Here is a 27,012-nt window from a genome sequence, read left to right as displayed (position 1 = left end):
ATTCTGTTGATCAGAATCAGGAGGTTGATTCCTGTTTGTGATCTATCTGTGATCTGTTCTGCAAGAACAAACATAACACCGACTGCAAAGTGTCCATAAGATCAGGTTGGTCCATAGCAACAGCGCTCAGTGATTCAGTGGAAAGCCTACCACCCACACTGAACCGTTACAGCTGATCTGGATCTCCAGTGATGATATTCTTGATGATATGCTGATAAGCTAGCCTGGATGCCAGACGAACTTAGCCACACCCACACATTTTTTGGTCGGGAAGTTCGGTCTGGTGTCGCTCCGTTGGGGAGAAATTATCTCCTCACAAAAATCTGTGAGGAGATAGATAGACCAATCAAATTGTCAGGGCGGGCTTTATACGTTGATGGACAGATGATCAACCCTAACGTAATCAACCACGTCACCAAAGAGCTTTTGGGGTGAACATGGCTGCCGTTGGAGAGCTGAAATGTGGAAATTCGAGTCTGTTTTAGAAGACATTGACAGCACATTCATTTTGAAAGAGGAACAGAGAAACGCGATCAAGGCATTTGTCGATCGAAAAGATGTTTTTGCCGTCCTTCCTACGGGATCCGGTAAAAGTTTAATGTATCAGCTGGCCCCATGGTCTACGTTATGGTCATACTACGTTGCTCTGATTGGTTCTAGATATATCCAATTGAGCGAAGAGGCATTTTTTTTCCTGGTTCGGTTGAAACACGCCCCATAATCACAGTCCAACGGAGCGGTATCAGACTCATATTCTGACTAGAATTATGAGTATGACATCGTCAGGCTACTGATAAGCCTCACCTTTGCAAACCTCACATCCTGCTTGCCCAGTTCCTGCATCATAGGACTTCTAACCGCCAGTGTGCTCACTCTTCCTCCCCACTGTGGACGTCTCTCCTGTCCAGGGAGCAGGCCAATAGCCAATAGCTTCCGTTTCACAGGTCTTAAGTGCCAGGTAGACAAGACGAAGAGGGGGAGGAATTTTGCCATATTAAACTACAAACCGCTTGTTCACTGGGTAAATGGGCTATTATCTGCCCTTTGGACATTAAGGTTTTTTTTTTTCTTTCTTCAACATCCCATATGGAAGTTGGATGCTGTTTGTGAGGCCCAGTCGTGTTTGCTACACTCTTAGAAAAAAGGGTTCATGGGGGTGCTATATAGAACCATGGGGGTCTTAGCCAAGGAGATAGAACCCTTTGGCCTAAAAAGGGTGCTATTTCATACACGTGAGGGTTATTTGAACTTCAACGACCGTTTATGGAACCTTTCTGAAGACGTTCATTCTTCACTGGATTTAACGGTAAGTGACACACATTACAACCCTAATCCCTTTCATTTCAATCATAATCATTACCCGTGTTGTCTGCAAATCAAAGCCAGAAATTATGCCTCTTAAGTAAAAAACAAGGGGCGTTCTTCATAAACGTCAGTGGGCGTTAACCGGTTAGCTAGAATCTATAAATTCGTTGTCTCTGAATGATTTTAGCAGCAGCTAGCTATCCTATCCTGTCACCCTACTGGATCCATCATTAAGATTAGTTTTCTACTTCCTTGTCAGGCTGACAATAAAATCAACTATCGATTATATGATTTTGAGCTTGTATCCACTATTGTTGTTCAATGATATTTACTGTCCTCCCGGCTCCCGATAAGTTAAGCTAACTAAATTTAGCGTGCTAGCTAGCATGGCGAGTTGCCATTAACTAGCTAGCTACAAACGTCAGCCAGCAATGCAAAATCAGAATGATATGGCAGTAACTACTTAATTACCAGGCTATCTAGTTAAATTACAGGAAACCAGCCATCAAGTACATATAATTGAGTTGTATCATTGTCAACACAAGTTTTTTTGTTTTATTTTTCGTTTTAAAGAACAGGAAATTGATGGAGACTACTGGGCCTCACTGAACGGATGGTTGAAGAACTATCCCCGTCTATGAAATTGCAGGTGATGTTTGTGAAGGAACTGAACTAGCTCCTAGAACAGTAAGTGAGGTGTTAATCATTCAGTAGACATGGTAGTAAATAGGCATTTTGGAAGTGAGTAAGCATTTAATTAAACTAAAAACTTTTCCTCTTCTCATCCAGACATGAAGTTGGATTGCCCCTGGACCATGCTGACAGTAAGTATAGCATGTCTTCATTAACTCATGTTCATTACTATTATGTGTGTGAAGTTTTAAGTGTGTGATGTTCAAATTATGTTACCATAGGCATAGGCAAAAGACTGTCCTGTCTAGACTGTCCTGTGCCAGTGTTGAGAATGATGCTTCGACAAAGACCATGCTCGTCTTCTTTGACCCAACCATGGCCAACAGTATTCAGTCTGTCCACCTTCCCCCCAGAAAAAGTAAGTGAATTACAGTGTAAAGACTAAAAATAAAACCATTTGAGTAGGCAAGTTCTAATTACAATGAATGATCTTTCAGGTACCCAAACCATAAAAAAAATACAGATGTTCTGGGATCTCATCACCAGATTTCCGTTTCTTGGAGAACACAGCTCCTCTGGTATGTTCTTTTCCAACTGTTATGCAAAACATTATTCCTCAGTTCAATTTCTATACTACTTTGATTTTGTGCCAGCCTCATAATTTATGTCTATACCCACAGGAGACCCTACTTGAGTGTCTGAGGAACAAAATTAAAAAAGAAAGGTCACCTTTAGGCAACTTGACGTCCAGGAAATTAAGAGAAAGTTTGGTGCTGGAAGAAACAGAATTGTGGACCATGTGCCTCTGGAGGAACCACCTGGACATCAGGTGCCATTTTTTTAATTCTTTCTTGTCTTTAGCCCAACTGTGTGCCTATGTCTGTATGTCTATCTGCTTGCTAGTCACAGTTGTCATTGATTGCCGGTCTTAATTCTTAATTTTACACATTTCTTATGGCTAATTTCAGAGAGAAAATAAGTGCAGATTGGAAAACGCAGTCCAGATGCTTTCTGGGAATTATCCAACACAAGAGGTTTGCAATATTTTTGTGAATGAGATACGGAATTATATTCTCAATTGTTTAAACAAGGTATGTGTTGGTTTTTAACAGTGCAAATTTTTTTTTTTTTCCCTTACACACTTCTCATTTACATAGGAACCACCCAACTCATTTCCGGTCATCAGCCTCCACGATGCAGACTCCCCTCCTTGCCAGGAGAGCATCCATTATGATGGATGGCATCACCATTATAAGCGGCGAGATGGATGTGGCACATGCCATTCAATGTCTGCTGGAGATGTACTTCGTCATTGGTGTGGAGTACCCCCGGCAGATCAAGCATACCCTTAGCTTTTCAGAGCATTATCTTTTCAAAATACAAAGTTAAAAAAAAGTGTCCATCCCTGTTCTGAAATTATATAACCAGATTAGTTCATCACTGTTACTGTTGAGTTTTTAAATAAAAAAATACAGTCCATTTTTGAATCCACCTCTCCTCTCTTTCTTTTATAGTAACAACAGCATGTAAACAAAGGTTTGCTATCAAGTTATTGGTTATTTTATTTAAACTAATAGTTGCATTTTGCCTACAGCTCTTTCCCAAATGGTTATACAAGAATTATTGAGAGGCACTATTGCAGTATTATTCACTATCATTAATTATTATTATTGATGATTAAGTGTTAAAATATGATACAAAAAAATAAATCGATCAAAGGTTTTGGGAGAATGAATAAACCTTTTAAAAGGTGCTGTTTAGAACCCTTTTTAAAAAAAGAAAAGAACCCCCAAGGCTTCTTTTAATTGAACCCTCTGTAATGGTTCTATATTTAACCTTTTGAGGGTGCCATATATTGAACCCTCTGAAATGGTTCTATATTGAACCCTTTGAGGGTGCCATATATGTACCAAGCTATAGAACCCTAAAAGGTTCAATATAGAACCTTTTGTTTTTAGAGTGTAGCATGTGTTAGATTTAAATGGTTTTCTAATTTAAGTTCATAACTTCACATAATTTCACATACTTGCAACAACCCCCAAAAGCTAGTTGGCATAGCACAAGCTAGAGCCATCAAGGTGGCTCCTGGCCTTTTGTCTATGTTGATGAGCCATCAGACATGGTTCCTGGCTTTTGTGTGCCTTGGAGCTAGAAACATTAGCTGGCCTTTGTCTACAGCCACGACAGGATGGTCGAGGCCACAAGGCATTAGCATCTATATGGCCATACCTGACCATAGCCCCAGTCAAGCTAGACTTTCCCCTCTGACCTCCAGACACACCCATCCCCTCCCCTTTACACCTCATGTTAATTCTGCAATATAAAATGTCTGTATTCTCTGTAATGTTTGAGAAGATGAAGCAAGGAGAACAAGCCGTGAGCAGACGTGCCTAGCGCATGCTCGTGCTGCGCCGAGCTGACCGTGGCTAGTGACTGAATAAAACACATTCTTTCGCTAAGCCGTCTTCTACAAGTCTGTTATTCCTGAACAAGCTAACTTGAACCAAGCGTGGGCATCCGACGAATTCGACGGAGGACAGCGAGATCTTTCATTTGGTGTTTCCACGTCCAGTTTTCACGGAGTCAAGAAGAGAAATAAGGTGAGAGTCATTTAAATTTTTACTCCGCTGAAAAAAAAAACTAACCGAAAGTTGCTGTGATAAATTAGAGCCAGTTAGCAGGAATACAGGGTTGTAAAGCTGGGCCTACAGTGATTTTGTTTTTCCGAGACAGATCATTTGTTTGTACGTGTTACGATTCCACAATCGTAAGCATTTTGAGCATTCCTTGTTGAATTGTATTGTTTAAGGTATCTATTATTAGTAATATTACCTTTTCGGAAAAGCATACATAACGGTGTAGGCTGTGAACAAACGTTTGATAAATTACTTGGGACTGAGGTCCGAATGGAAATAATTCCAGTGTTGAATTTTTACAGGGTGAAAGACGATTTCAAAAGTCGCATTATAAACTGACCGAGCGTTGACTGCGGGAAGGATTTTTGTTTGATAATTATATCGATGGCTTTTGCGCACAGAAGTGGCATAGCAAGGTAGTAATTTATCAGAGTGGGCGATTTGATTTGCTGTCCGGGTAAACTGTAATAATTGCAATAAATTGGATGGGTTATAGTAAGGTGAGTTGCATTGCAAGGGTCATTTTGATCATAGCGTTTCGTTTTTTAATTGCCGTCAAAGGGATTTAAACTCGTAGTTCCAGCTGACCGTTGTCCGGGAGCATATGAGCTCGTTGAAGTGAAGAACTTCTGTTTTATTTAGTTATTAGAGATCTGGTGTTTGTTTTGAAGGTTTGATAATAGTTTTGCCGTGCTTGACTGTCCTGTAGTGTTAATCGCAAATGTCCGTATACCTCTATTCAGGGTGTGAGCTTGATGGATGAAATGACGAGAACTCGTTTGCGTTTTGATATGGGCATTCATTCATTGGAGCGAGATTATTGATCGGAACCTAACGTTTTAAATTAAGATTTAAACCTAAAATAAGCAAGTGACCAGTTGTTGGCATAGTTTTACTTGAAGGTATTTTGTGTAACATCTGTGAAGAGAGAGAGCATTTAAATTGCTGAGAGCGCGGCGCGCATAACTCGTCTGATATAAAGATGTTTAGGAAGAATTTGAAACAGGCTAAAAATATCCCAACCACTGAGAAGGGTGGTTTAGGAGTCCCGGAGGTGGACGAGGCAACCATGATTGAGACAATCCAAGGCTTGTTGAATAGTAGTCTTAAACTGGATGAGACCGAAAGGAAAATTGAGTTTAAGTATAATATTGAACATGATTTATGGTGTCTAGACGACGTCAAACGCTGTTTTGGAAAACTCATGCGTGTGAAAGAGAAAATCCCACTTTCTCTTGTCACACTAAATCAGTTAATGCGTCGTCAGAGGGAACATCAGAATGCAGAATCAGAGAGAATTCTGAGATTGGAGAGAGATAAAGTTTCGTCTCTTGAAAGTGTATTGGCTAAGTTGAAGGCAGAGCTAGCCACTCTGAAAGGACAAAGTGACGCATCCGGAACAATGCCGATGTTAATTACTGAGTGTGAGCCAGAGAACCTGAGTGTAGACTCAGATGTTAATGATGGAACTATAAGGTTGAGATCGCTAACAGCTCGATGTGCTGATAGACATGTGAGGCATTCTTCTAGATTTCAACATCCCAAACCCAGATGTGGGTCCAGAAGGAAAACAAATGATGTATGCCGTAAATGTGGGGATTATGGCCATTGGGCAAGAGAATGCAGGTCTCAGGGCAGAGGCAGACATGCTGCTTATTTTAAATATAACAAGGAAGGAGATCATGAAAGCATGTTCTGTAAGGTTTTGGAATTTAAGGTAAATGCTAGGCCAGTTGAGAGTCAGTGCGGTACAAAATTGACGAGAGCAGTGCAGAGAGCCAGAGTGGTGTGCAGACATCCAGAGCCACGTGATGGGGAACGTACTTTGTGTGAGAAACCACAAAAAGTATTGTCATTCCCTTCTGCTGCTGCAGTCATGGTACATGGAGAACTGACGGCACCCACAGCACACCATGCATTGCCCCAGAACAACCATCTCTGGTGGAGCGCAAGAGGGAAGCAACTTGACTACGGCTAAAATCAAGTCATGCTCTTTTGTGTTAATCATATCATTACTTTTAGCAATGATATGATGATTGGATGGGAATTTAGATGATGGACTTGATTATAGACATGATTATGAGATATGGGTTGATGATATAGGCCAGAGCCCTAGTATTAAGGCAGTTTTAATGTTCAGTGTTATGTTTTTTTTCTGGTCCTATGAGTGAAATGCCTCATTCTTGGAATATGTGATACTGCCGCAGTTTTCTCTGTTTGTTTTTCAGAACAACAGTCTAAGGAGCAGCATGAGGGGAACTGGAACGCAGGAACCATTGACCCGCTGCATTGACCAAGCCACCACCGTTGTCCAGATTCACCTTACCCGTTGGACAGCAGTGACGATACAACATTCAAAGACTTGACCAACAGAAACTGAGATGCATGGTCGCCATTCACAGCTCGCAGAAGGCGGGGGTCGCTGTGCAAAAAGCAGGGCCGTGAAATAATTTTACCCAAGCAAATAATGGGATTTTCGATTTCACCTGAGATAAAGGACATAACATACTGGTTGCAAGAAACACCAGATCCTGACTATTGATCCCAATACACTATAGGAACATAAATTGATATCACTACACTATAAGAACATGTGTTCTGTTTTAAACCTTTTTACCACTACACTATGGGAACACTTGTTTGTTGACATTTTGTAACAATGTTGGATTGTTTGATCACTATGTTTGATTATGTTCGTTATGGTTTTGTTAGGGTTTATTGTGATCATGATGTATTTTGATTTATGATCAGATGGGGAAATTGTTAGATTTAGGTGGTTTTCTAATTTAAGTTCATAACTTCACATAATTTCACATACTTGCAACAACCCCCAAAAGCTAGTTGGCATAGCACAAGCTAGAGCCATCAAGGTGGCTCCTGGCCTTTTGTCTATGTTGATGAGCCATCAGACATGGTTCCTGGCTTTTGTGTGCCTTGGAGCTAGAAACATTAGCTGGCCTTTGTCTACAGCCACGACAGGATGGTCGAGGCCACAAGGCATTAGCATCTATATGGCCATACCTGACCATAGCCCCAGTCAAGCTAGACTTTCCCCTCTGACCTCCAGACACACCCATCCCCTCCCCTTTACACCTCATGTTAATTCTGCAATATAAAATGTCTGTATTCTCTGTAATGTTTGAGAAGATGAAGCAAGGAGAACAAGCCGTGAGCAGACGTGCCTAGCGCATGCTCGTGCTGCGCCGAGCTGACCGTGGCTAGTGACTGAATAAAACACATTCTTTCGCTAAGCCGTCTTCTACAAGTCTGTTATTCCTGAACAAGCTAACTTGAACCAAGCGTGGGCATCCGACGAATTCGACGGAGGACAGCGAGATCTTTCACATGCCTCCACCATAGTTAGTGGCAGGAATGGCACATTGCAGATCTGGCGCCGTACACCAGGGCACACACAATGGCACCCGATGAAGAGGGAACGGCTGGGCCTGGCATATAGGACAAGAGCCGTGCTAAAACAACCCACCGCAGCCCAACTCCCTATTGATTATTATTTATTTTTGTAGTTCCTTGAGCCATGTGTTCTCTGTTTTTTTGGCAGTTTGGCCTCCAGGTCTGACTTGGGAAAGCTTGAGAAATGTCTGAGAATGAGACTTGCTTGAGGACAACTTCTTGTCGCCGTAAGAAAATCGGGGACGCAGCATTTGTCAATTACGCCCCAGAATGTCAATTACGCCCCAGAATGAGACTTGCTTGAGCCATGTGTTCTCTGCTTTTCTTGCAGTTTGGCCTCCAGGTCTGACTTGGGAAAGCTTGAGAAATGTCTGAGAATGAGACTTGCTTGAGGACAACTTCTTGTCGCCGTAAGAAAATCGGGGACACAGCATTTGTCAATTACGCCCCAGTGCTATGGAACATACTGCCTATAGACATCAGGGAAGCCAGCTCGCTTAACATCTTTAAAAGAAAACTAAAAACGTACCTCTTCACATTAGCCTTTAACTAGCTACCACTTCGCACTATATATATATATATATATAAATACTTTTAATTTAATTTAAATCTCTACTGGTGATATTAAGGGGTTGGATTAAATATATCTCTATAATTATAATTAATTTTTTTTTGCACTATATCTGAGTTATGTTTCTTTGATGTCTATTTTTATGTGCATGTCATTTCTTTGTGCATATTATGTATTTGCTGTAAAGCACTTTGAGCTGCATTCTTTTGCATGAAAGATGCTATATAAATAAAGTTTTATTATTATTATTATAATACAGAACTATAACGTTGCAGCTAAAGTTGTGATTCCTGGTTGCTATGGTTATCTAGGTGCTATGCTAGCTAGCTAGCCAGCTAAGGAAACTTTTAATAACTTTAAACGATTTAAATGGAAGATTTCCGTTTGCATGAAATGAAATGTTATAGTCTCCTCGATTTAACTTCTACAATTATAATGGGTGCCTGTGACACTTCGTATGAACGAGTTCATATTCATGAGTTCATATTCACACATATTAACACCAGTTCATCATGTGTAAAGAATGCTGATATGAAATATGAAAACAACCAGTAGTGTGCAGTAATGTGCAAGCTTCCAACTGTATCGTGATTTAAGATACTCTATTTGAGTTGGGGCAGTCTGTCCTTCAGTCGAGGCATGATGGTCTCTCGCTACGAGTTTCACCTGTTCGTGTTGGCATAACAAATGCTTGTGGAGTCAAGTGCAGTTGATAGGCGCTTGTTGACAGGACAAATCAAAATCACCTATAATTCGGGATGTCCCGGACAATTCGGGACGGTTGGCACTACTTGCACCTAAGTTATAACATATTTGAGTGTGCTAACATTAGCAATAACGTCAGCTAGTTCGAGGTGTATGCATAACCATTAAATTAGCAGCACATTTCCCGTATTTAACAATGATTAAACATGGACTTACTTGAAAGTGATGCACGGGCATCATCTCGCAGTTTCTTTCTCTTTCTTTTTTTCTGCCCCTAACTCCTGTTGTCTTTTTGAGGCCATTTTCGAAAAGTTGACCTAGCCTACTGTCAAAGTTCGTCAGGCCACTGAGATAGGAAAGGGCACCCACGGCGAGCTTGCGAAGTTGAGTGTGTATTATTTTATTATTTTTTTTTTAGGGGGGGGGCACCATCGTAACTTTTTTTGAGCAATTAAATATATCGCTTGTTCTGCCTGTTTTGTGATATACATGCCTAAAAGGTGCCTAATATTTCTATACTGAAACCGGCATTATAATTATTATAACTATGATGATTTTTCAGTTGCCTATTTTTTGGTGCCCCCTCAGAACTTGGTGCCCTACACACAGCGCGTAGTTCGCGTTCTGGGAGCGGCGGCACTGACTGTGTGCCTGCAGAGAGTTGTTTATTATTATTATTGTTGTTGTTGTTGTGCACCTAGTGATTTGGCCCAATGCATTATGGGCTTGTGGAAGACCCAGCCTCTGTAAGGGCGAGTTGATTGTTTCCCCCCTGTGTCCTCCTGTGATTTTCTTTTCCGTAGGTGTCGCTCTCAAAATCTCTCTGATGTCACTCTCTGGGCCCCTTGGCCATGTCTGTGTGCCTGTTTCTCTTTCATCTCTCGTTTTTTCTCCTCTCCTCTCCCTTCCCCTCTCATCTCTCTCTCTCTCTCCTCCCCTCCCCTCTTCTCTCCTCTTCTCTCCTTTCTCTGCCTTGGCTCTTTCATCCTTTCCTGTCGTTCCTTGTGCCTAGCATGGTGCAGCAGACCACAATGGCCTAATGGATTTTAATGAGGAATATTACATCCATTAGCTCTGTAAAATGGTGTGAATTTGAGAGAGTGAGTGAGTGTGTATTGTGTGTGTGTGTGTGTGTGTGTGTCTGTCTGTCTGTGTGTGTGTGTGTGCACGAGAGAGATGGAGAGACAGTGATGGGAGACTAAGGCAGAGGTCTACTGATGTCTCTCTCCAGTGCTTTCTGTTTGCCTGTTTTTTTTTTCTCCTTGCTGTTCTCTATGGACCGGAGCTGTCTGTATTTGTGTGTATGTTTTGAATGCAGGCCATCTTGATATCTGTTCTTAACTTGTTTTGCTCTTTGAAGGTTGTCCGGACCCTCTGGCTTCCTCTCAGATGGACCAGGAAACTACAAATACAAGACCAAATGCACCTGGCTCATAGAGGGACAGTGAGTACACACACACACACACACACACACACACACACACACACACTAGGGATGCATTGGTACACGGTATTATGTCAACCGTATCGGTATGACCCCAGTTCAATACACAAACACGCACGCACGCACACGCACACGCACACACACACACACTAGTAAGGATGCATTGGTAAACGGTATTATGGCAAACGTATCGGTATGACCCCAGTTCAATACACACACACACGCGCGCGCGCGCGAACCACGGTATTACGTTATGTCATTTTCCTATATTTTCCAAAACATGCTTATTGCGCTGCAGACTGCACGCACGTTGCATATTCAGATCCACAGAACATCCCTGGAGCCTATCAGCACTCTGTATGCAAAAAGGAGCTGAAGAAGAGAGGGGAATCTAAAAACAAGATTATCTCTGCTCCAACTTGACAATGGCAAAGGCCAGCTAAACATAGAGAAGCACATTTGAGAACCTTGTTACAATATCCCCTCCCGCACACATTTCAGCAGTAAAGCTATGAAACATCACAGAGAGAAATTGAAAGCAAATTGACTCAGACGCCCTGTCTAACGCTCTCCACTGATAGTTGGACCTCCAGAGCAAGTGAAAGCTACCTCACTGTGCTAGAGACAGAAACCAGGCCTAGTCAAGTCATGCTGCCATTTTTCCGAATAGAACGTTTTATTTGCCCATAGGCAAAGATACCAAAACCGTACCATTACCGCGGCCCAAAAAACGTGATGCATACCGAACCGTGGGCCCACTGTACCGTTGCATCCCTAATACACACGCAGACTGACAAGCTCACGTAGAAAACACACACATTTACACATCTCCACTGTTACACACTCTGACCACATTTGATGTCCGTTAAGCAAATCTTCCCTAAGCACCTCTGATTTCATGAAAATAATCTTCTCAAGAATTGTAGTCTGCCTGACTGACCAATGAGTGTTGTCCATGACCCAGGTTCCACCCCTTTTGCATGCTTTGGACCAATCAAGCGCTACTCCACTGCTGTCAAACAGCAGAGTAACTAGAGGCGTCATTCATGAAATGGGGCTCCACTGTCCACAACGTCTGATCTAAATAGTGTTTCCACTCTGCTTCTGGACTGCGGTGAACCAATGTTTCTCAGTGTAAAACCGCTGCGAATGGACGGTTTCACAAAACAGGGCTGTGTTCTCCAAAAGCTGCATGCATGCACCCCTGTTTTGGAGCATCTGTAGCAGTAGGAGATTATGCGTATACAGTAATACAGGCTGGCAGGTCAGATTACCATAGCTATGCCACCAAGGTAACATTAATCTCTCTCTCTCTTCACATGGCCTCTGTAAATTGCATTTATGTAAGAGCCACACAACCCCACCCACTGTAAAAGCATATATAATATAATTTATCACCATCCTGTCGCCCAGCAGGACATTCATAAACGCATTCAGCTGATGTCAGAAGACCTTCTGTAGCAATGGCTCTCTGTAATGACATTTGGAGTCAGTGTTTATATGCAGTTCACATTATCACACCAACAGAAAAACACATGGACCAACAAATCTGTCTTAAGATTGTTTTATTTGTGATAATGTTTTAATCTTTGCTCTGAATATGTTGTACCACCATCACTCTACAATATCATAGTCAGGCAACTTCCATTTCAGGAGCTATAATTCGCTGGTACAGGCATTTGGTATATTCAATGTTCTGCACGTTTACTTGATTTCACTGAGAGGGCGAGGACCCTTGAGGAGCCATTTTTAAAGTTCCTTCTAAAGTGGGATGCTGTATGTGTGCTTTTCTCTGGCAAACACAAATCTGACTGTACACAGACACACAGACACACAGACACGCCTTACTGGAGCTCATGTTTTCGCTGTTTCTCCTTCTGCAGGCCGAATAGTATACTGCGGTTGCGGTTCAACCACTTTGCCACGGAGTGCAGCTGGGACACCCTGTATGTTTATGACGGAGACTCCATCTATTCCCCACTGCTGGCTGCCTTCAGGTACCGTATGGCGTTTCTGTGTGGGTGTCAGTTTCTGTGTATGTTGGGCTTGGTGGTAGCCGGATGTTTTTTTAAGGGGTGTAGGAATGTAAAAAAAATGTGTGTGTATGAATGTGTGTGGACATGTTTTGGTTGTTTGTAAAAAAAGTACTGTGACAGATAGCTTTTTGGCAAGGGAGGTTTGAGGTATGAGTCATTTCTGTAATCAAAGTGTGTGCACCTCTCAGACATATTTGTGTGTGTGTGTGTAAGAGTGAGATTGGTGAAATGCTAGACGTGTGTGTGTATGGTATCAGTGAGTTAAGTGGTTTATGCCGGAGTGTGTCTGAGGCTTGGAGTCCTCACTCCTCCTGATAATCCTGGATCATCTCAGGACACACACACACATGCGCACACACGCACACACACACACACACACACAAACACTGTTAAAAAGGCTGCTTCACCAGTTGCACCCAGCTGGGGCACCCCACTGTGCAGGCCACTCACGGGACCTGGGGTCCAGGCAGAGGTCAGCCTATCAGTTGATCCCAGAGTTCCGTGGGGCTCGTGCACAGTGGAATTTCACTGACCATTTGGCCACTTCAACAGTTTCAAGACAGTTTCAAGGCCCCCGTCATCTCTCCACTATATAAGTCTGACCCTCCGATGGCCAAGTTGTCGGGCATAAGAAACTGGAGTTGGAGAGGTCTTGGTCGAGGAGTGCGTTGGACAATTCGGGTTGCATGCATAGCCATTACACTTCATCATTGCCGTGCGTCACTGAGAATGTGAGTGTTTGTGTATATGTGGGTTAGTTATCTAGTCTGTTTCATATCAGTGAATATCAGGCACGTGCACAGATAGACCCCTAGTGGTGCTCAAGCACTTGCCCTTTTGCCCTGGATGACAAAAGTGCCCCTTCTGCTGGAGCCAAATTTTTTCTTCATTCATCAATATTTAAGAATAAAAAATACTCTCTCTGTCATCAATTCCCCCCAAATGTATTTTGATATATGACGGGGCATTTATTTGAGTTCTTGTGAGAATTTCGCCCCGACATGCTCCGCGTCGCTCACAAGCCCCACGCGCCCCTCCCTCCTCTTCCTCCACTTAGTGCGTATGCAGTGCTGAGCGCCAGGCCAAACGGCTGCAGCCTACTTCTTCTCTGACCTGTAGCATCAGACAAACAGGTAATGACGGTGTTTGTGCAATCCCCCGACGTTGTTTGGTGATAAATTAACCACAACATTAGCGCCGCTGAAATCATTACGTCGCAACTGGTCCGACGTTTCCTAAAACAATAAACAAACACAAAACTCACGAAATCCGTGATTTCAAAGCCTTGTCCAGCTGTTTACTGACGTTTGTCAAGTTTAATGAAGGGAGAGAGATACAGGCAGGCAGACAGACAGACAGACAGGCAGGCAGGCAGATAATTTAATGGCAGTTTTACGGTTCTACAAATTAGACAAGTTCACTAGTTTTGTTTCATTTAAAATCGTAATTATTGAAATGAAAGGTAGGTCTTAAGTTGAGCTACATGACAGTCTGGTGAGGTATATTGTGGTATATTATTAGTGTAATGCTGCTTATGCTTCAACTCAGTCAGAAAAGAGTAAAACAAAATGTGTGTGCACTGTGTTGTCAGCTTTACAGAGATAATGTAAGTCACTCTTGATCATTATGCACAACATTGATTTATCTCATTTACAAAATGTGAAGCATAATGCCAAGAAAAGAGAGACTCCAAAAGCAGAAGGACAGGGAACTGCAGCAAGCAGCTCAGGGTAGCAGCTCTCTTTTATCTTGGATCAGGCCATCAACTAGTAAAACAAATAAGGGAGAATCAGTAACCCTACCTGGTTCAGAGGAGCCCATCATGGATGAGGAAGGACAGACAGAGTGTAGGACTGAGTTATGTTCAGGAGATAATTTGAGTTAGTTTGTTAACAAAAATAAATATTTAAGTTGAGAATATCTTACTGTGTTTTTTATTTATTAATATTATTTTTAATTTCATTAATAATTTTTTTGGTTTGAGCACCTGCCCCCCAAAATGTCTGTGCACGTGCCTGGTGAATATCATATATGTACGTTTATGTAGTGTGGTAATTATTCACTGTCTTGTCATGTGTCAATCTGTTACCGTTAACCAACAAGTTACGGTTGATATGGATAAATAGAATGTTCACCGTTACCGCACGGCGGCGAGGAACATATCTTCATCTGATTCATAACATTCATCTTGTATATATCGTATTCATTCGGGTTGTATATAATGGTTCATCTTTATTGTAGTTAATTGTTAATATTTGTCATTGTGTCATTCCATAGAAACCACGGATAACTCAATCACGGTTCAAACACGGTCATTCAAGGCTTCATGTCTATCAATTCACGGATTCATGTGTGAATACGAGTCCTTTACGCGGATAATTGTATTCACCGTTCATCTTCATTCCTTCATGTCCATCCCGCTATTCAAGGCTTGAGTGTGTGTGCAAATAAATACAGTGTGTTTTCATCATCATTGGAACTTGACATCCATTCATGTTCTGACCGGACAAACCTGTGGCGATTGTCACCTATTTCAAGTACACCAGCATACAGTCCTTTTTGGGTTTCATTTAAATCAATATCACCCTATTTTATAAACACATATACACAATCTCACACACTTACGTTAAGGGGCAGTGGGACATAATGCGGGAAAAAGTGGGGGAAAAGTACTTCTGCCTCACAGAATTCAGAGAGGTATAGTACAAGAACAATCTGTTCTGTGTGTGGGTGTGTGTGTGTGTGTGTCAATGTGTGTGTCTGGCTCCCCACCAGATGCTGGGCACTGAAGCTGAAAGAATACTTGAGAAATTCAGTCAAAAGCCTTCAGTCCCTTTCCCTGTGTGTGTGTGTGTCGGTCTGTGTGTCTGTCTTTGTGTGTGTCCTTGTGTGTGTCCTTGTGTGTGTCTTTGTGTGTGTGTCTGTGTGTGTGTGTGTGTGTGTGTTTCTGTCTTTGTGTGTGTCATTGTGTGTGTGTCTGTGTGTGTGTCTGTGTGTGTGTCTGTCTTTGTGTGTGTCATTGTGTGTGTCATTGTGTGTGTGTCTGTATGTGTGTCTGTGTGTGTGTCTGTTTGTGTGTTTGTGTGTCTGTGTGTCTCTGTGTGTGTGTGTGTGTGTGTGTGTGTGTGTGTGTGTGTGTGTGTGTGTGTGTGTGTGTGTGTGTGTGTGTGTGTGTGTCTGTATGTGTGTATTCCATCACGACAAAGAGAAGCTGAAAGAATACTTGACTTCCAACTGAGAAATTCAGTCAAAAGCCTTCAGTCCCTTTCCCTGTGTGTGTGTGTGTGTTTGTGTGTGTGTGTGTGTGTGTTTCTGTGTGTGTGTCTGTCTGTGTGTGTGTCTTTGTGTTTGTCTTTGTGTGTGTCTATCTGTGTGTCTGTGTTTGTCTTTGTGTGTGTGTGTGTGTCTTTGTGTGTGTCTGTGTGTGTGTGTGTGTGTCTGTATGTGTAGCTGTGTGCGTGTCTGTGTGTGTGTGTGTCTGTATGTGTGTCTGTGTGTGAGCCTGTGTGTGTGCACCTGTTGCATTGTCTGAGTGGTTAATCTTGTCAGTGAGGAGATGGAGAGTAAGGGAGCGAGTGAGGTCTTGATGTATTGTCAGAGGGCTGCCTCTGCTCTTGTGTAAGGCAGGACTGCACTGGGAGACTCATTAATGAAGGACAACATGGCACAGAATGGCTACTGGGAGTACATTATGTCACACACACACACACACACACAGACTTGCTTTCCTCCCTCCTCCTCTTTCTCTCTCTCTCTCACACACTCACACTCACACTCACACACACACACACACACACACACACATAGAGACTTGCTTTCCTCGCCCCTCCTCTCTCTCTCTCTGAAACACACACACACACACACACACACACACACACACAGTGCCGCTGCTAGCCATTTTGGTGCCCTAAGCATAACCCCCCCCCCCCGAGAAAAAAAATGTCTTCCAGGTGTGCGCGCACGCCAACAGCTGACCAACAATAATGGAAATCGCAAGGTTTCATTAGCCATACCATAAACCTATTCATTTCAGTGTAATTTTGGCAAACCACTACTGTACTTGCTTGGGTGTATTGTTCATAGTAATAGTCATGACAATTATTACAAGTTTCTCTCAAATTTCATGTTGTTTTCTTGAAATAGCATTAGACCAAGGCTGCCCAATTTGGGGCCCACGCTCGATTTTTTTTGGCCCGCGCTCCGATCAGAATCAGAGTCAGAACATCATTCGTAGCATTTTAACCCATTTCGAACAGGGCCTCAACGTCCTATGTAACTCAGACTGGTTGCAGTTCACTGCCTGGCCACAGTTTTAACATTGTTTTAGATTGGTCAAGGGGCGCTATTTACCTCTTGTCAGATCCATAACTTTGCAGCTAAGGAAACTTTTAATAACAAACGATTTAAATGGAAGATTTCTGTTTGCATGAAATGATAGCTAGTTATCTAGCTAATGTTATAGTCTCCTCGATTTAACTTCTACAATTAAAATTGGTGCCTGTGACACTTCGTATGAACGAGTTCATATTCATGAGTTCATATTCACACATATTAACACCAGTTCATTATGTGTAAAGAATGCTGATATGAAATATGAAAACAACCAGTAGTCAATGTGCAAGTTTCCAATTTAATCGTGATTTAAGATACTCTATTTGAGTTGGGGAAGTCTGTCCTTCAGTCGAGGCATGATGATCTCTCTCTACAAGTTTCACCTGTTCGTGTTGGCGTAACAAATGCTTGTGGAGTCAAGTGCAGTTGAGAGGCTCTTGTCTCCAGGGCACAGATTACACTTAACTGTTATATTTTTCTCTTTTCACGGATACAAATAAAAAGGCTGTGATTGGAATACGGGACTGGAGCTGTCCCTGACGGGACAAATCAAAATCACCCATAATATTTCGGGATGTCCCGGACAATTCGGGACGGTTGGCAACCCTACTTGCACCTAAGTTATACCATATTTGAGTGTGCTAACATTAGCAATAACGTCAGCTAGTTCGAGGTGTATGCATAGGCTAACCATTAAATTAGCAGCACATTTCCCGTATTTAACAATAATTACACATGGACTTACCTGGAAGTGATGCACGGGCATCATCTCGCAGTTTCTTTCTCTTTCTTTTGTCTGCCCCTGACTCCTGTTGTCTTTTTGAGGCCATTTTCGAAAAGTTGACCTAGCCTACTGTCAAAGTTCGTCAGACCACTGAGATAGGAAAGGGCACCATGTCTATGTCACCCACAGCTTGGGAAGTTGAGTGTGTATTTTTTTTTGGGGGGGGCACCAGCGTAACTTTTTTTGAGCAATTAAATATATCTCTTGTTCAGCCTGTTTTGTGATATACATGCCTAAACGGTGCCTAATATTTCTATATGAAATAATATCGGCATTATAATTATTATAACTATGATGATTTTTCAGTTGCCTATTTTTTGGTGCCCCCACAGGAGTTGGTGCCCTACGCACAGCGCGTAGTGCGCGTTATGGGAGCGGCGGCACTGCACACACACACACAAACACAGACACAGAAGGCTTGTCTTCAGGCAACTTTCCAGCAGCACAGTAGACATGCATCTGCATTCATTGGGCTGTGTTTGTGTAATGGACCTTGAGTGTTAAGTGTGTGTGAATGCAGAGTATTGTAATTCCCCATTCCTGGCTTTTGGACTGAATATTTATATGTATGTTTGCCTGTTTCCTCCCTGCAGACCTGTGAATGCATATGTTTGTGCTTCTGTGTGTGTTACAGTGGCTTGATCGTCCCCGAGCGCTACAGTAATGAAACGGTCCCTGAAGTGGTCGCAGAGTCCGGATTCGCCCTCCTCCACTTTATCAGTGATGCAGCGTACAACCTGACAGGCTTCAACATCTCATACAGGTACACACGCACACACACACACACACACACAAACACAGAGTTATCTTTTCTAGCACCAGCCCAGTTTTAACATGAACGTTTGAATGTTATCAGGAAGGTAACTTTGATTTGACTGTGCCCTTCAGACGGGGAACACACAGAGCCTGTCTGTGAAGCTGACAGAGGATTAGATAGATAGATAGATAGAGAGAGAGAGAAAGAGAAAAAGAGAAAGTGAAGAGAAGAGGGGATAGAGGAGAAGAAAAGAGAAAAGGCGCAGATGAAAGGCAGAAGAGAGACAGAGAGAGGGATGTTTTCTTTGACCTCTGTCGAGACTGAGGGGACGACTGATTGGGCGGTCTTGGTTTTTTGCTGGCAGTCTCCATGGTGACTAAATTGTCAGGCCTGAGGTGGTTAAGCAAACACACACACAGACACACTCACAGACACACACATACACAAAAACCCCATCAAAGTTTGGGCTAACAGAACTAGTGTGACAGCCTTACACACACACACACACACACACACACACACACAAACTCAAAGACATCAATCAGCTTGTTTCTATTCAGCTGCAGTGCCCCTCTTTGCTTCTTTTTTGGGGGGTTCGGGGGTGTGAGGGGCTTACTAATGCACCCCAGCACCACTGCTCCCCTCCACACACACCACATCACCCCCCCCCCCCATGCACAGTGTCACCACCCCTCCACTCCTCCCTTCTGCCTCGGTGTCCTCCACCTCTCTAGCACACCCTGTCTGCAGTCTTGCACCCCTCTCACCACAGATCTCCCAGCACACACACACAAGCACGCACGCATGCGCACACACACGCACACCTCCAGCAGACATTTTGTGGAAGCATTGTGACATGTTGGGGAATGTTTGTGTTACCAAGATGAGTCGCATTCTGTCACAGCCCGTCTAACCTTCCTACTGGTGTGTTTGCCACCTCTCACGGCTTCTCAGGAGTGCGATAGAGGGAGAGAGAGAGAGAGAGAGAGAGAGAGAGAGAGAGAGAGAGAGAGAGAGAGGGAGAAGGAGGTATAAGAAACTGTGGTTCTGTGTTTTGTATCCTAACAGGTAGCCGTCCAACTACATGCCCGCTGGACCCCATCCCATCCAACATCCTTCAAGCCATATCGCCTGCCGTCTTACCGGCAATAACACAGATGATTAATGCTTCATTTAATTCTGGAACATTTCCTTCTCTTTTCAAAGTGGCTCGGGTAACGCCGCTGCTCAAGAAGCCGTCTCTCGATCCCACTCAGGTGGAAAACTATCGACCGGTCTCACTTCTCACGCTCCTATCTAAAACCATTGAGAGGGCAGCTTCCAAACAGGTCACCGAGTTCCTGTCAAAGAACAATCTCCTCGATCCGAACCAGTCTGGATTCAAAAGCGGTCACTCCACCAAAACAGCCCTGTTGTCTGTAATGGAGGCCTTAAAAACAGCTAGAGCAGCAGCTCAATCCTCGGCTCTCGTCCTGCTTGACTTATCAGCTGCGTTTGATACAGTCAACCACCGCATCCTTCTGTCCATACTGTCAAGTATGGGCATTTCTGGCAATGCGCACTCCTGGTTTGAATCCTACCTCACTGGGCGCTCGTTCAACGTGTCAGCTGTCTGTAGGTCAGCTGTCTGTACCTCACCGCCTCACCACTGGGGTGCCCCAAGGCTCGGTGATGGGACCACTTCTCTTTGCCATTTACACCACCTCGTTGGGCCCTATCATCCGCTCGCATGGTTTTTCCTACCACTGTTATACCGATGATACTCAACTGTTTCTGTCTTTCCCTCCTGAGGACACCACGGTCTCGGCGCGGATTTCGGACTGTCTCGCTGATATATCCACATGGATGAAAAATCACCACCTTCAGCTGAACCTGGCCAAAACGGAACTGATGGTCTTCCCAGCCAAACAGGTCATCCACCACAACATCAAGATCAATACTGACTCTTTATCTCTTGCTCCATCCAAAACAGCAAGAAACCTCGGGGTCATTATTGATGACCAACTGACCTTCACGGCCCACATCGCCTCTGTCTCCAGGTCGTGCCGCTTTGCGCTATACAACATCCGCAAAATCAGGCCGTACCTAACCCAGTATGCCACCCAGCTGCTGGTGCAAACCTTGGTGAGCTACCGCCTTGACTACTGCAACGCCCTCCTAACGGGCCTGCCGGCTTGCGTGGTGAAACCACTACAGATGATCCAGAACGCGGCGGCGCGTCTGGTGTTCAACCAACCGAAAAGGGCACACGTCACCCCGCTACTCATCGAGCTCCACTGGCTGCCAGTAGCTGCTCGCATTAAGTTCAAGTCACTTATGCTTGCCTACAGAGTGCTTACTGGTTCTGCTCCCACCTACCTAAATGCTCTTGTAAGGGCAAATGTTACACCCAGGACGCTGCGCTCGTCTAGTGAGCGTCGTTTGGCACTGCCGTCCGTGCAAGCACGGCAATCCAGACTATTTTCATTTGTAGTTCCACGTTGGTGGAACGAACTGCCTAGTACTACCAGAGCAGGGGCGTCCCTCTCTACCTTCAAGAAGCTTTTGAAGACCCAACTCTTCAGAGAGCACCTCCCCTCCTAACTGGCACCTGACTAGCGCTTAACTTGCACTTCAGTTACATTCCTGCACTTCTTTTTCCTCTTTTCTAGGTCGTTGTTTTTCTAATTCTCATGTAAAGTAGTATTTATTGTTACACCATGCTTTTTTATTGCTCTTAGCTTGACTGTTCTCTCCCTTGTACGTCGCTTTGGACAAAAGCGTCTGCTAAATGACTAAATGTAAATGTAATGTATAATTTGGTCTTGGTGTAGTCATTCACTCATTAGGTCTGGGAAAGTGTGAACTGTTTCCTAAAATAAATCAAGCATTACGGCTCATGATTAATTCACTGTAGCACAGTATAACTGGTCCAGCCCTCGCACTGATGGGTGTTGAGTTGAGAGCTCATTTTCAGGATTCCTGTGAATTCTCCGCTCTTCACTAAACTCATCGGTGGTTATGTTTAATCAGATATTTTTTGAATGTGGGATTTCTGAATATGATATGAAAGGGATGCTGTGAAGCCTTATGCACAGGACCTCTTCATCTTTAAGGTTCACTGTCTGTGTCTGTGTCTGTGTCTCTCTCTCTCTCTTTGTCCCGCAGGATAAACACGTGTCCCAATAACTGCTCCGACCAGGGCGTGTGTCAGGACAGGGCAGGCCAGGGCGGGGGTGTGGTGTGTGAGTGTGACGTGGGCTGGAGGGGCGATGCGTGTGATATCCCATATTGCCCAGCTGGCTGCGGGCACCCTCACAGGGGGTACTGTCGCAACGGGACCTGTGTCTGCAACCCCAACTGGCAAGGTGGGTATGGACATCTGTGCGCGAACACACACAGGCACACACATGCATGCACACTGTTACGACCCTGGCGGGTCTAGGCCCCGCCCCATGATATTTGCATGCCTGTTCGCTATCTGTCTTCACAACAGGTGAATTGGAACCAGGTGTAACCCATGATTGGTTGGGCTACAAAAGCCCTGCTCAGATGGAAGTCGGGAGAGCGTTGGATTGGTCGTTGGATTTTGGTTATCGTTGGATTTGGATAGTGAATTGGATTTGGGATTGTCGTTGTCGTTGTCTTTGGATTATCGTCGTTTGTTTATATTACCAGTTAATTGACTTTACAGTACATCTTTTGTTTCTCTTCACAACACTGATCTTCACCACACGTTTGCTATAATTATTAGATAACTATATAAACTTGTAAAATCATTAATAAATATATTATTATTACTATAAATATCCTAAATTCTGCGTGGCCTCCCCTTCTTGTTTCGTGTCGTGAGCTGGCACGTAACAACACACACACACACACACACACACACACACACACCCCACACACACAAGCGCTCTCTCCTGTCCTTTTGCTGACACTTTCTTACCCCCTTCAAATCCACAATGTCCTTTCTCTCTATCACTCCCTTCATCTCTCTCTCTCTCTCTCTCTCTCTTTATCTCCCAAGCTGTATCTGAGAGAGCCTCATCAGCTAGATTGGAGTAAATTGCTCAGTGATGGTTCTTTCTTGTTGTTGGTGAATGGGCTAGAGAAAGGGCCTCCATTACTCCGGTGGGGGGTCAGGGGGTTGTAGGGAAGGGTTTGAATTTCGTGGGGTGTTCTTCCGTCCGAAAGAGTTCAGACAAAGGAATTGGTAGGGTGTGCTGAAGAAGATGTCTGCCAAATTGTCTAAGTGGAATTGGCCTTTGACCCGAGCTACCCTACAGGGGAAGGGTTCTGGTCACAAATAACCTGAGTGCCTCCAACTTGTGTCACAGGTTGACTGTTCTGGAGTGCCACCTCTAAGGCAGGGGAATAGATCATGGGGGAGCCTTTATATTATAACTGTCTTCTGAGGACTAGGAGGCTCTCCTCTGCCAGGGTCTGGAACTGTCTGACGAGGGCTGGGCTCTCTGTACTGGTCCATCTGAGGGATGGTGGCAGATGGGGGAAACAGCAGCTTCTCTTCACCAAGACACAGGGGCTCTGCGGCTCCTAGAGGAGACGCTGGAGGAGGTGCAGATGACGCTGCATGGGGCCTGCAAAGCTAGCCCTGGAGAGCCAGTCATAGTACCTCGATTCCACCGACATGGTGCCGGTGCCAGTGCCGGTGCCTTATCTGGCACCAGTTCTACGCGTTTCGACCAAAATTTTGCTGGTGCTGGTGCTGAGAATCAAAATCGGCACAACCAACGTCACAGAGGTTATGGGCGGAGCAAACAGAAATTTCCGCCGCCATTTTTTTTCACCCGTCAACCAAGATGATGAGTGAAAACAGTGAAAACATAAATGAAAAATACATCCAGCAGTGGTCACTGATGAAATAAATACCTTGATAGCGATTTGTTCATCAACAGAAATGCAAGACAAAATTGAAAAGGCAGTAAGGAAAGATTAAATATATGAAGAAATACGTGGAGAGTTGGAGATAGCGGGCTCAAAAGGACAACAGACCAAATAACAAACAAATAAAAAATAATAAAGAAAGCTTTCATCCATCAAAATGTGTTGGTTTGTCTGCCTAATATCCATTAACTCTTTCAATCTGGCTTGTTGTTTTTGTGTGATATGACATTTTAAATTAGCTGTTGACTAAACAAGTTCGTGTAGCAGCTAGCTAACTAGCTGCCTTGAGGTACTGCTACAGTTGTTATGCTAGTCAACTCCCATCATGAGCTGCATTGCCTGCTCGTTTGATCTAGGTGAGTACATTTAGAAAACCCGTAGTTGCATCATTAACTGAGACCGTAATGTAGTGCTGGTTTTGTATTGTGTGTACTGTAGAAGACGTGCCACTTGAAAAAAAAATAGCTTTTGACTAAGCAAGTTCGTGTAGCAGCTAGCTAACTAGCACTAGCTGTCATGAGCTACTGCTACAGTTGTTATGGCAACTGGTAAGTATATATCAGTTTAGTAGCTAGTCAACTCCCGTCATGAACTGCATTGTCACTCGTTTGATCTACGTGAGGAAATATAGAAACCTGTGGCCAAATAAAAAGAACATTAACTTTAGGTCGTATACATGGTATTAAAAAATTAAACATAAGTTTTAAGTCTTATCGAAATTAATTTGCCTTCTCGCTGGAAGAAGACCACTCGTGAATAACTCACAATTGTAACCATAGTAACATGTCCCAACATTCGATAACGTTCAGGTTTTGGTACTGGAACCGGTGGAAATGCAGGCCGGTGCTGAAAGGCACCGGCACCGGCTCCAGCACCGGCACGGCCTTGGTGGAGACGAGGTACGAGGAGGCGCTGGAGGAGGTGCCGATGACGCTGCCTGGGGCCTGCAAAGCTAGCCCTGGAGAGCCAGTCACCACTGGGCTGGGAAATGAGCTCCCGCTGCCCATCACTGTTGGTTTCAGCTGCTGTGTAGGAGAGTGAGGAGGAGCCATTGTTGCCTGGTTCAGCATCACTATGTGCTGAGAGGGGTGACAGCGTGGAGGTGGACTGAAGTGTTTGGTCAGGTTTCTCTTCGAGAGGCTGTTGTAGGTCTCTCTGTAAGCCTATGGCCTTACAATAGAGGCTCATGCATGGGGCTATAGCTACGAACAGATGTGGCACCCCTGAATCCAGCGGTCAGGAGGGGGATGTCCATTCTGTGGGTTTCAGGATACGCTGGGTCGTCTGTTTGTATACGGTGAGAGGTTGTGGGAGCTTTTTGAGCTCGAGAAGGGCTGCTTTGGAAAGCCTTTCTCATTCCCTCTTTGTGGGTGGCCTTGGGTGCAAGGCTAAGAAGAAGAGAGAGCTGTGTCTATTGAACCTTTTACTGGGCTCTGCAAAACTGGCCATTTGGAGAATTGGAAAGAAAAGGATATTGGAGAGTGGTTCAGTTGACCCTGTGGAGGCTTTTAGGGGGGGGGTGGCAGGTGGAACTAAGATTGCTTAATGTAAGTTGGTAAATGATATTGTGGGGGGTGGGGGGTGGGGGGTTGTGTGGAAGTAGAGAGGATGAGCAAGTAGCTTTTAAACTGGGAAACTTGTATTGCTTGTGTTGCGGTTTTCTTCTTACTCTGAGGATATGATAGGTTGTCTATGTTGGGTGTTCTAATGCATTATGTGCAGTTAAGTATAGGCTTGAATACTGATTCAATAAATGAGTGTTTTAAACCTCTATTGCTCTCTCTCTTTCCTCTCCTCTCAATCTCTTTCACACTCTCCCTTTCCCTCCCTTCCTCTCTCTTTCTTCCTCCTGAAGACACATTGTATTTGACCCGGCATGACGCATCCATCTGCTATTTTAAGTAAATCAAGATTCTGCACACAAGGAACCATTTGTATGTATGTATGTGTCTGTGTGTCTGTGTGTGTGAGTGTTTGGAAGTTTAGTCGTTACGTTTAGTTTGTACTAGTGCTGTCAAACAATTAAAATATTTAATCGCGATTAATCGCATTTATGTCATAGTTAACTCAAAATGAATCGCGATTAATCGCAAATTTTGATCTATTCTAAATGTCCCTTCGTTTATTTATTTTTTCCATCATTTTATTTTTATTTTAATGCCCTTATCAACATGGAAAAGTGGATTGGCTTGCTTTATGCAAATGTTTTATTTTATTGAAAACCAACATTGCCAAACAGGGCGGTACAAAATAAAATTTTAAAGTGCACATTTCAGGTAAACAAGGACTCAGCCTATAGTGCAGTTAAACCATGGCTTAATATTTTCTTTTTTCCAAGTTTGCTGGGAACATAGCAGTCAGGCCTCTTATTTCAGAAACAATGAACTGTAACAGTTAGGTTACCAATAAAAGGTAAGCCTACTACTTCTTTGCTTTCAGCCAGCTGCCTGTTGACATTTTCAGACAACAGTGAAGCTCGCTGCTTTTGCACAACACAACTTTTAAAAGTAAACTTTCCATTCAGAAGCTTTTTATCATCCATTTCGCCGTATCGCGCTCACCATTCACTCAAACCGTAACGTTAGCCTACTACACAGTTTGCGTGGCCAAAAAGAATGTTAATCTAAAAAAATAAAAATAATTAACGCCGTTAAAATGGGTTTGCGTTAACGCCGTTAATAACGCGTTAAACTGACAGCACTAGTTTGTACACATACACATTTACATACACATATACACATAATAATAATAATAATAATTAAGACCTTTGTCAGGTTTTTAATGGCACACACGACACACTGGAACACACACGTGCATATATGGAGGCGACACAGGACACACACACACACGCAGGTAGGCCTGAGGTCGCGGTGAATTTAGATTCTGCTTTTTCCCATCCTGGACCGTCCTTCCTCAAGGACCCCCCAGGAGCAGTGGGCAGCTTGTAGCGCCCGGGGACCAAGTGAAGTGAACTGTCCATCTTTGGTCAAGGATGGACATGTGTTCTGTTATTTTTTCACATACATACATATATAAACATACACCAGCGTAAAGGCCTGGCCTGGTGTTTGCGATGATGACTGATTAAGGCCCTCTTGTTTCTCTGATATCCATAAAATGACAGTTTGAGTTTGAGCACACACACACACACACTTTTATGCTGACTGTGTTCGTTTTGTGCTGCACAGGGACAGACTGTTCCATTCCCGTCCCGGGCAACGTCTCCTATTGGACCAGAGAGGACTTCAGAGTGCAGGGCCTAGCTAGGGCTTCCCACAAGGCCGTGGTGCACCAGGGCGTCATGTGGGTGGTGGGGGGTCATGTGTTCAGCTACACAAACTACGAGATGGTCAAGGCGTACAACGCAATACAATTCAACAGCACCACAAACTGCAGCCTTCAAGATGAACACACAGTGGAATCAACAGCTCTCTGAATTAGTTTAGACAAAGACTGAATATTATAACTTTTATGATTCATGGCAAGACTGGTGTATTAGACTGCATATGTT

General features: G+C 43.7%; 1 protein-coding gene and 3 long non-coding RNA genes across 4 annotated transcripts in view; all 4 read left to right on the top strand.

Annotated features, from left to right (window-relative positions):
• The window catches only part of LOC116223509 (attractin-like), a 49,673-nt gene that overhangs the window by 3,878 nt on the left and 18,783 nt on the right, over positions 1 to 27,012 (top strand). The window contains exons 2-6 of the mRNA XM_042709811.1: positions 10,622 to 10,705; positions 12,589 to 12,702; positions 18,492 to 18,620; positions 21,762 to 21,961; positions 26,690 to 26,858. Of these exons, the coding sequence (XP_042565745.1) occupies positions 10,622 to 10,705; positions 12,589 to 12,702; positions 18,492 to 18,620; positions 21,762 to 21,961; positions 26,690 to 26,858 (696 nt within the window). The remainder of the gene's footprint in view (positions 1 to 10,621; positions 10,706 to 12,588; positions 12,703 to 18,491; positions 18,621 to 21,761; positions 21,962 to 26,689; positions 26,859 to 27,012) is intronic.
• LOC105898712 lies at positions 1,858 to 2,329 on the top strand. Its single transcript, XR_001162320.3, has 3 exons — positions 1,858 to 1,992; positions 2,095 to 2,129; positions 2,220 to 2,329. It is a non-coding gene; the product is annotated as an uncharacterized LOC105898712 (long non-coding RNA).
• On the top strand, positions 2,458 to 2,650 carry LOC116223401. Its single transcript, XR_004165063.1, has 2 exons — positions 2,458 to 2,516; positions 2,619 to 2,650. It is a non-coding gene; the product is annotated as an uncharacterized LOC116223401 (long non-coding RNA).
• LOC122133455 lies at positions 2,797 to 3,425 on the top strand. The gene is made up of 2 exons (XR_006152768.1): positions 2,797 to 2,972; positions 3,096 to 3,425. It is a non-coding gene; the product is annotated as an uncharacterized LOC122133455 (long non-coding RNA).

The sequence above is a fragment of the Clupea harengus genome, chromosome 14 (assembly GCF_900700415.2).
Source record: "Clupea harengus chromosome 14, Ch_v2.0.2, whole genome shotgun sequence".
Lineage (NCBI taxonomy): Eukaryota > Metazoa > Chordata > Actinopteri > Clupeiformes > Clupeidae > Clupea > Clupea harengus.
Note: the sequence above shows the minus strand (reverse complement) of the source record. Positions and strands in the feature narration are given on the sequence as shown.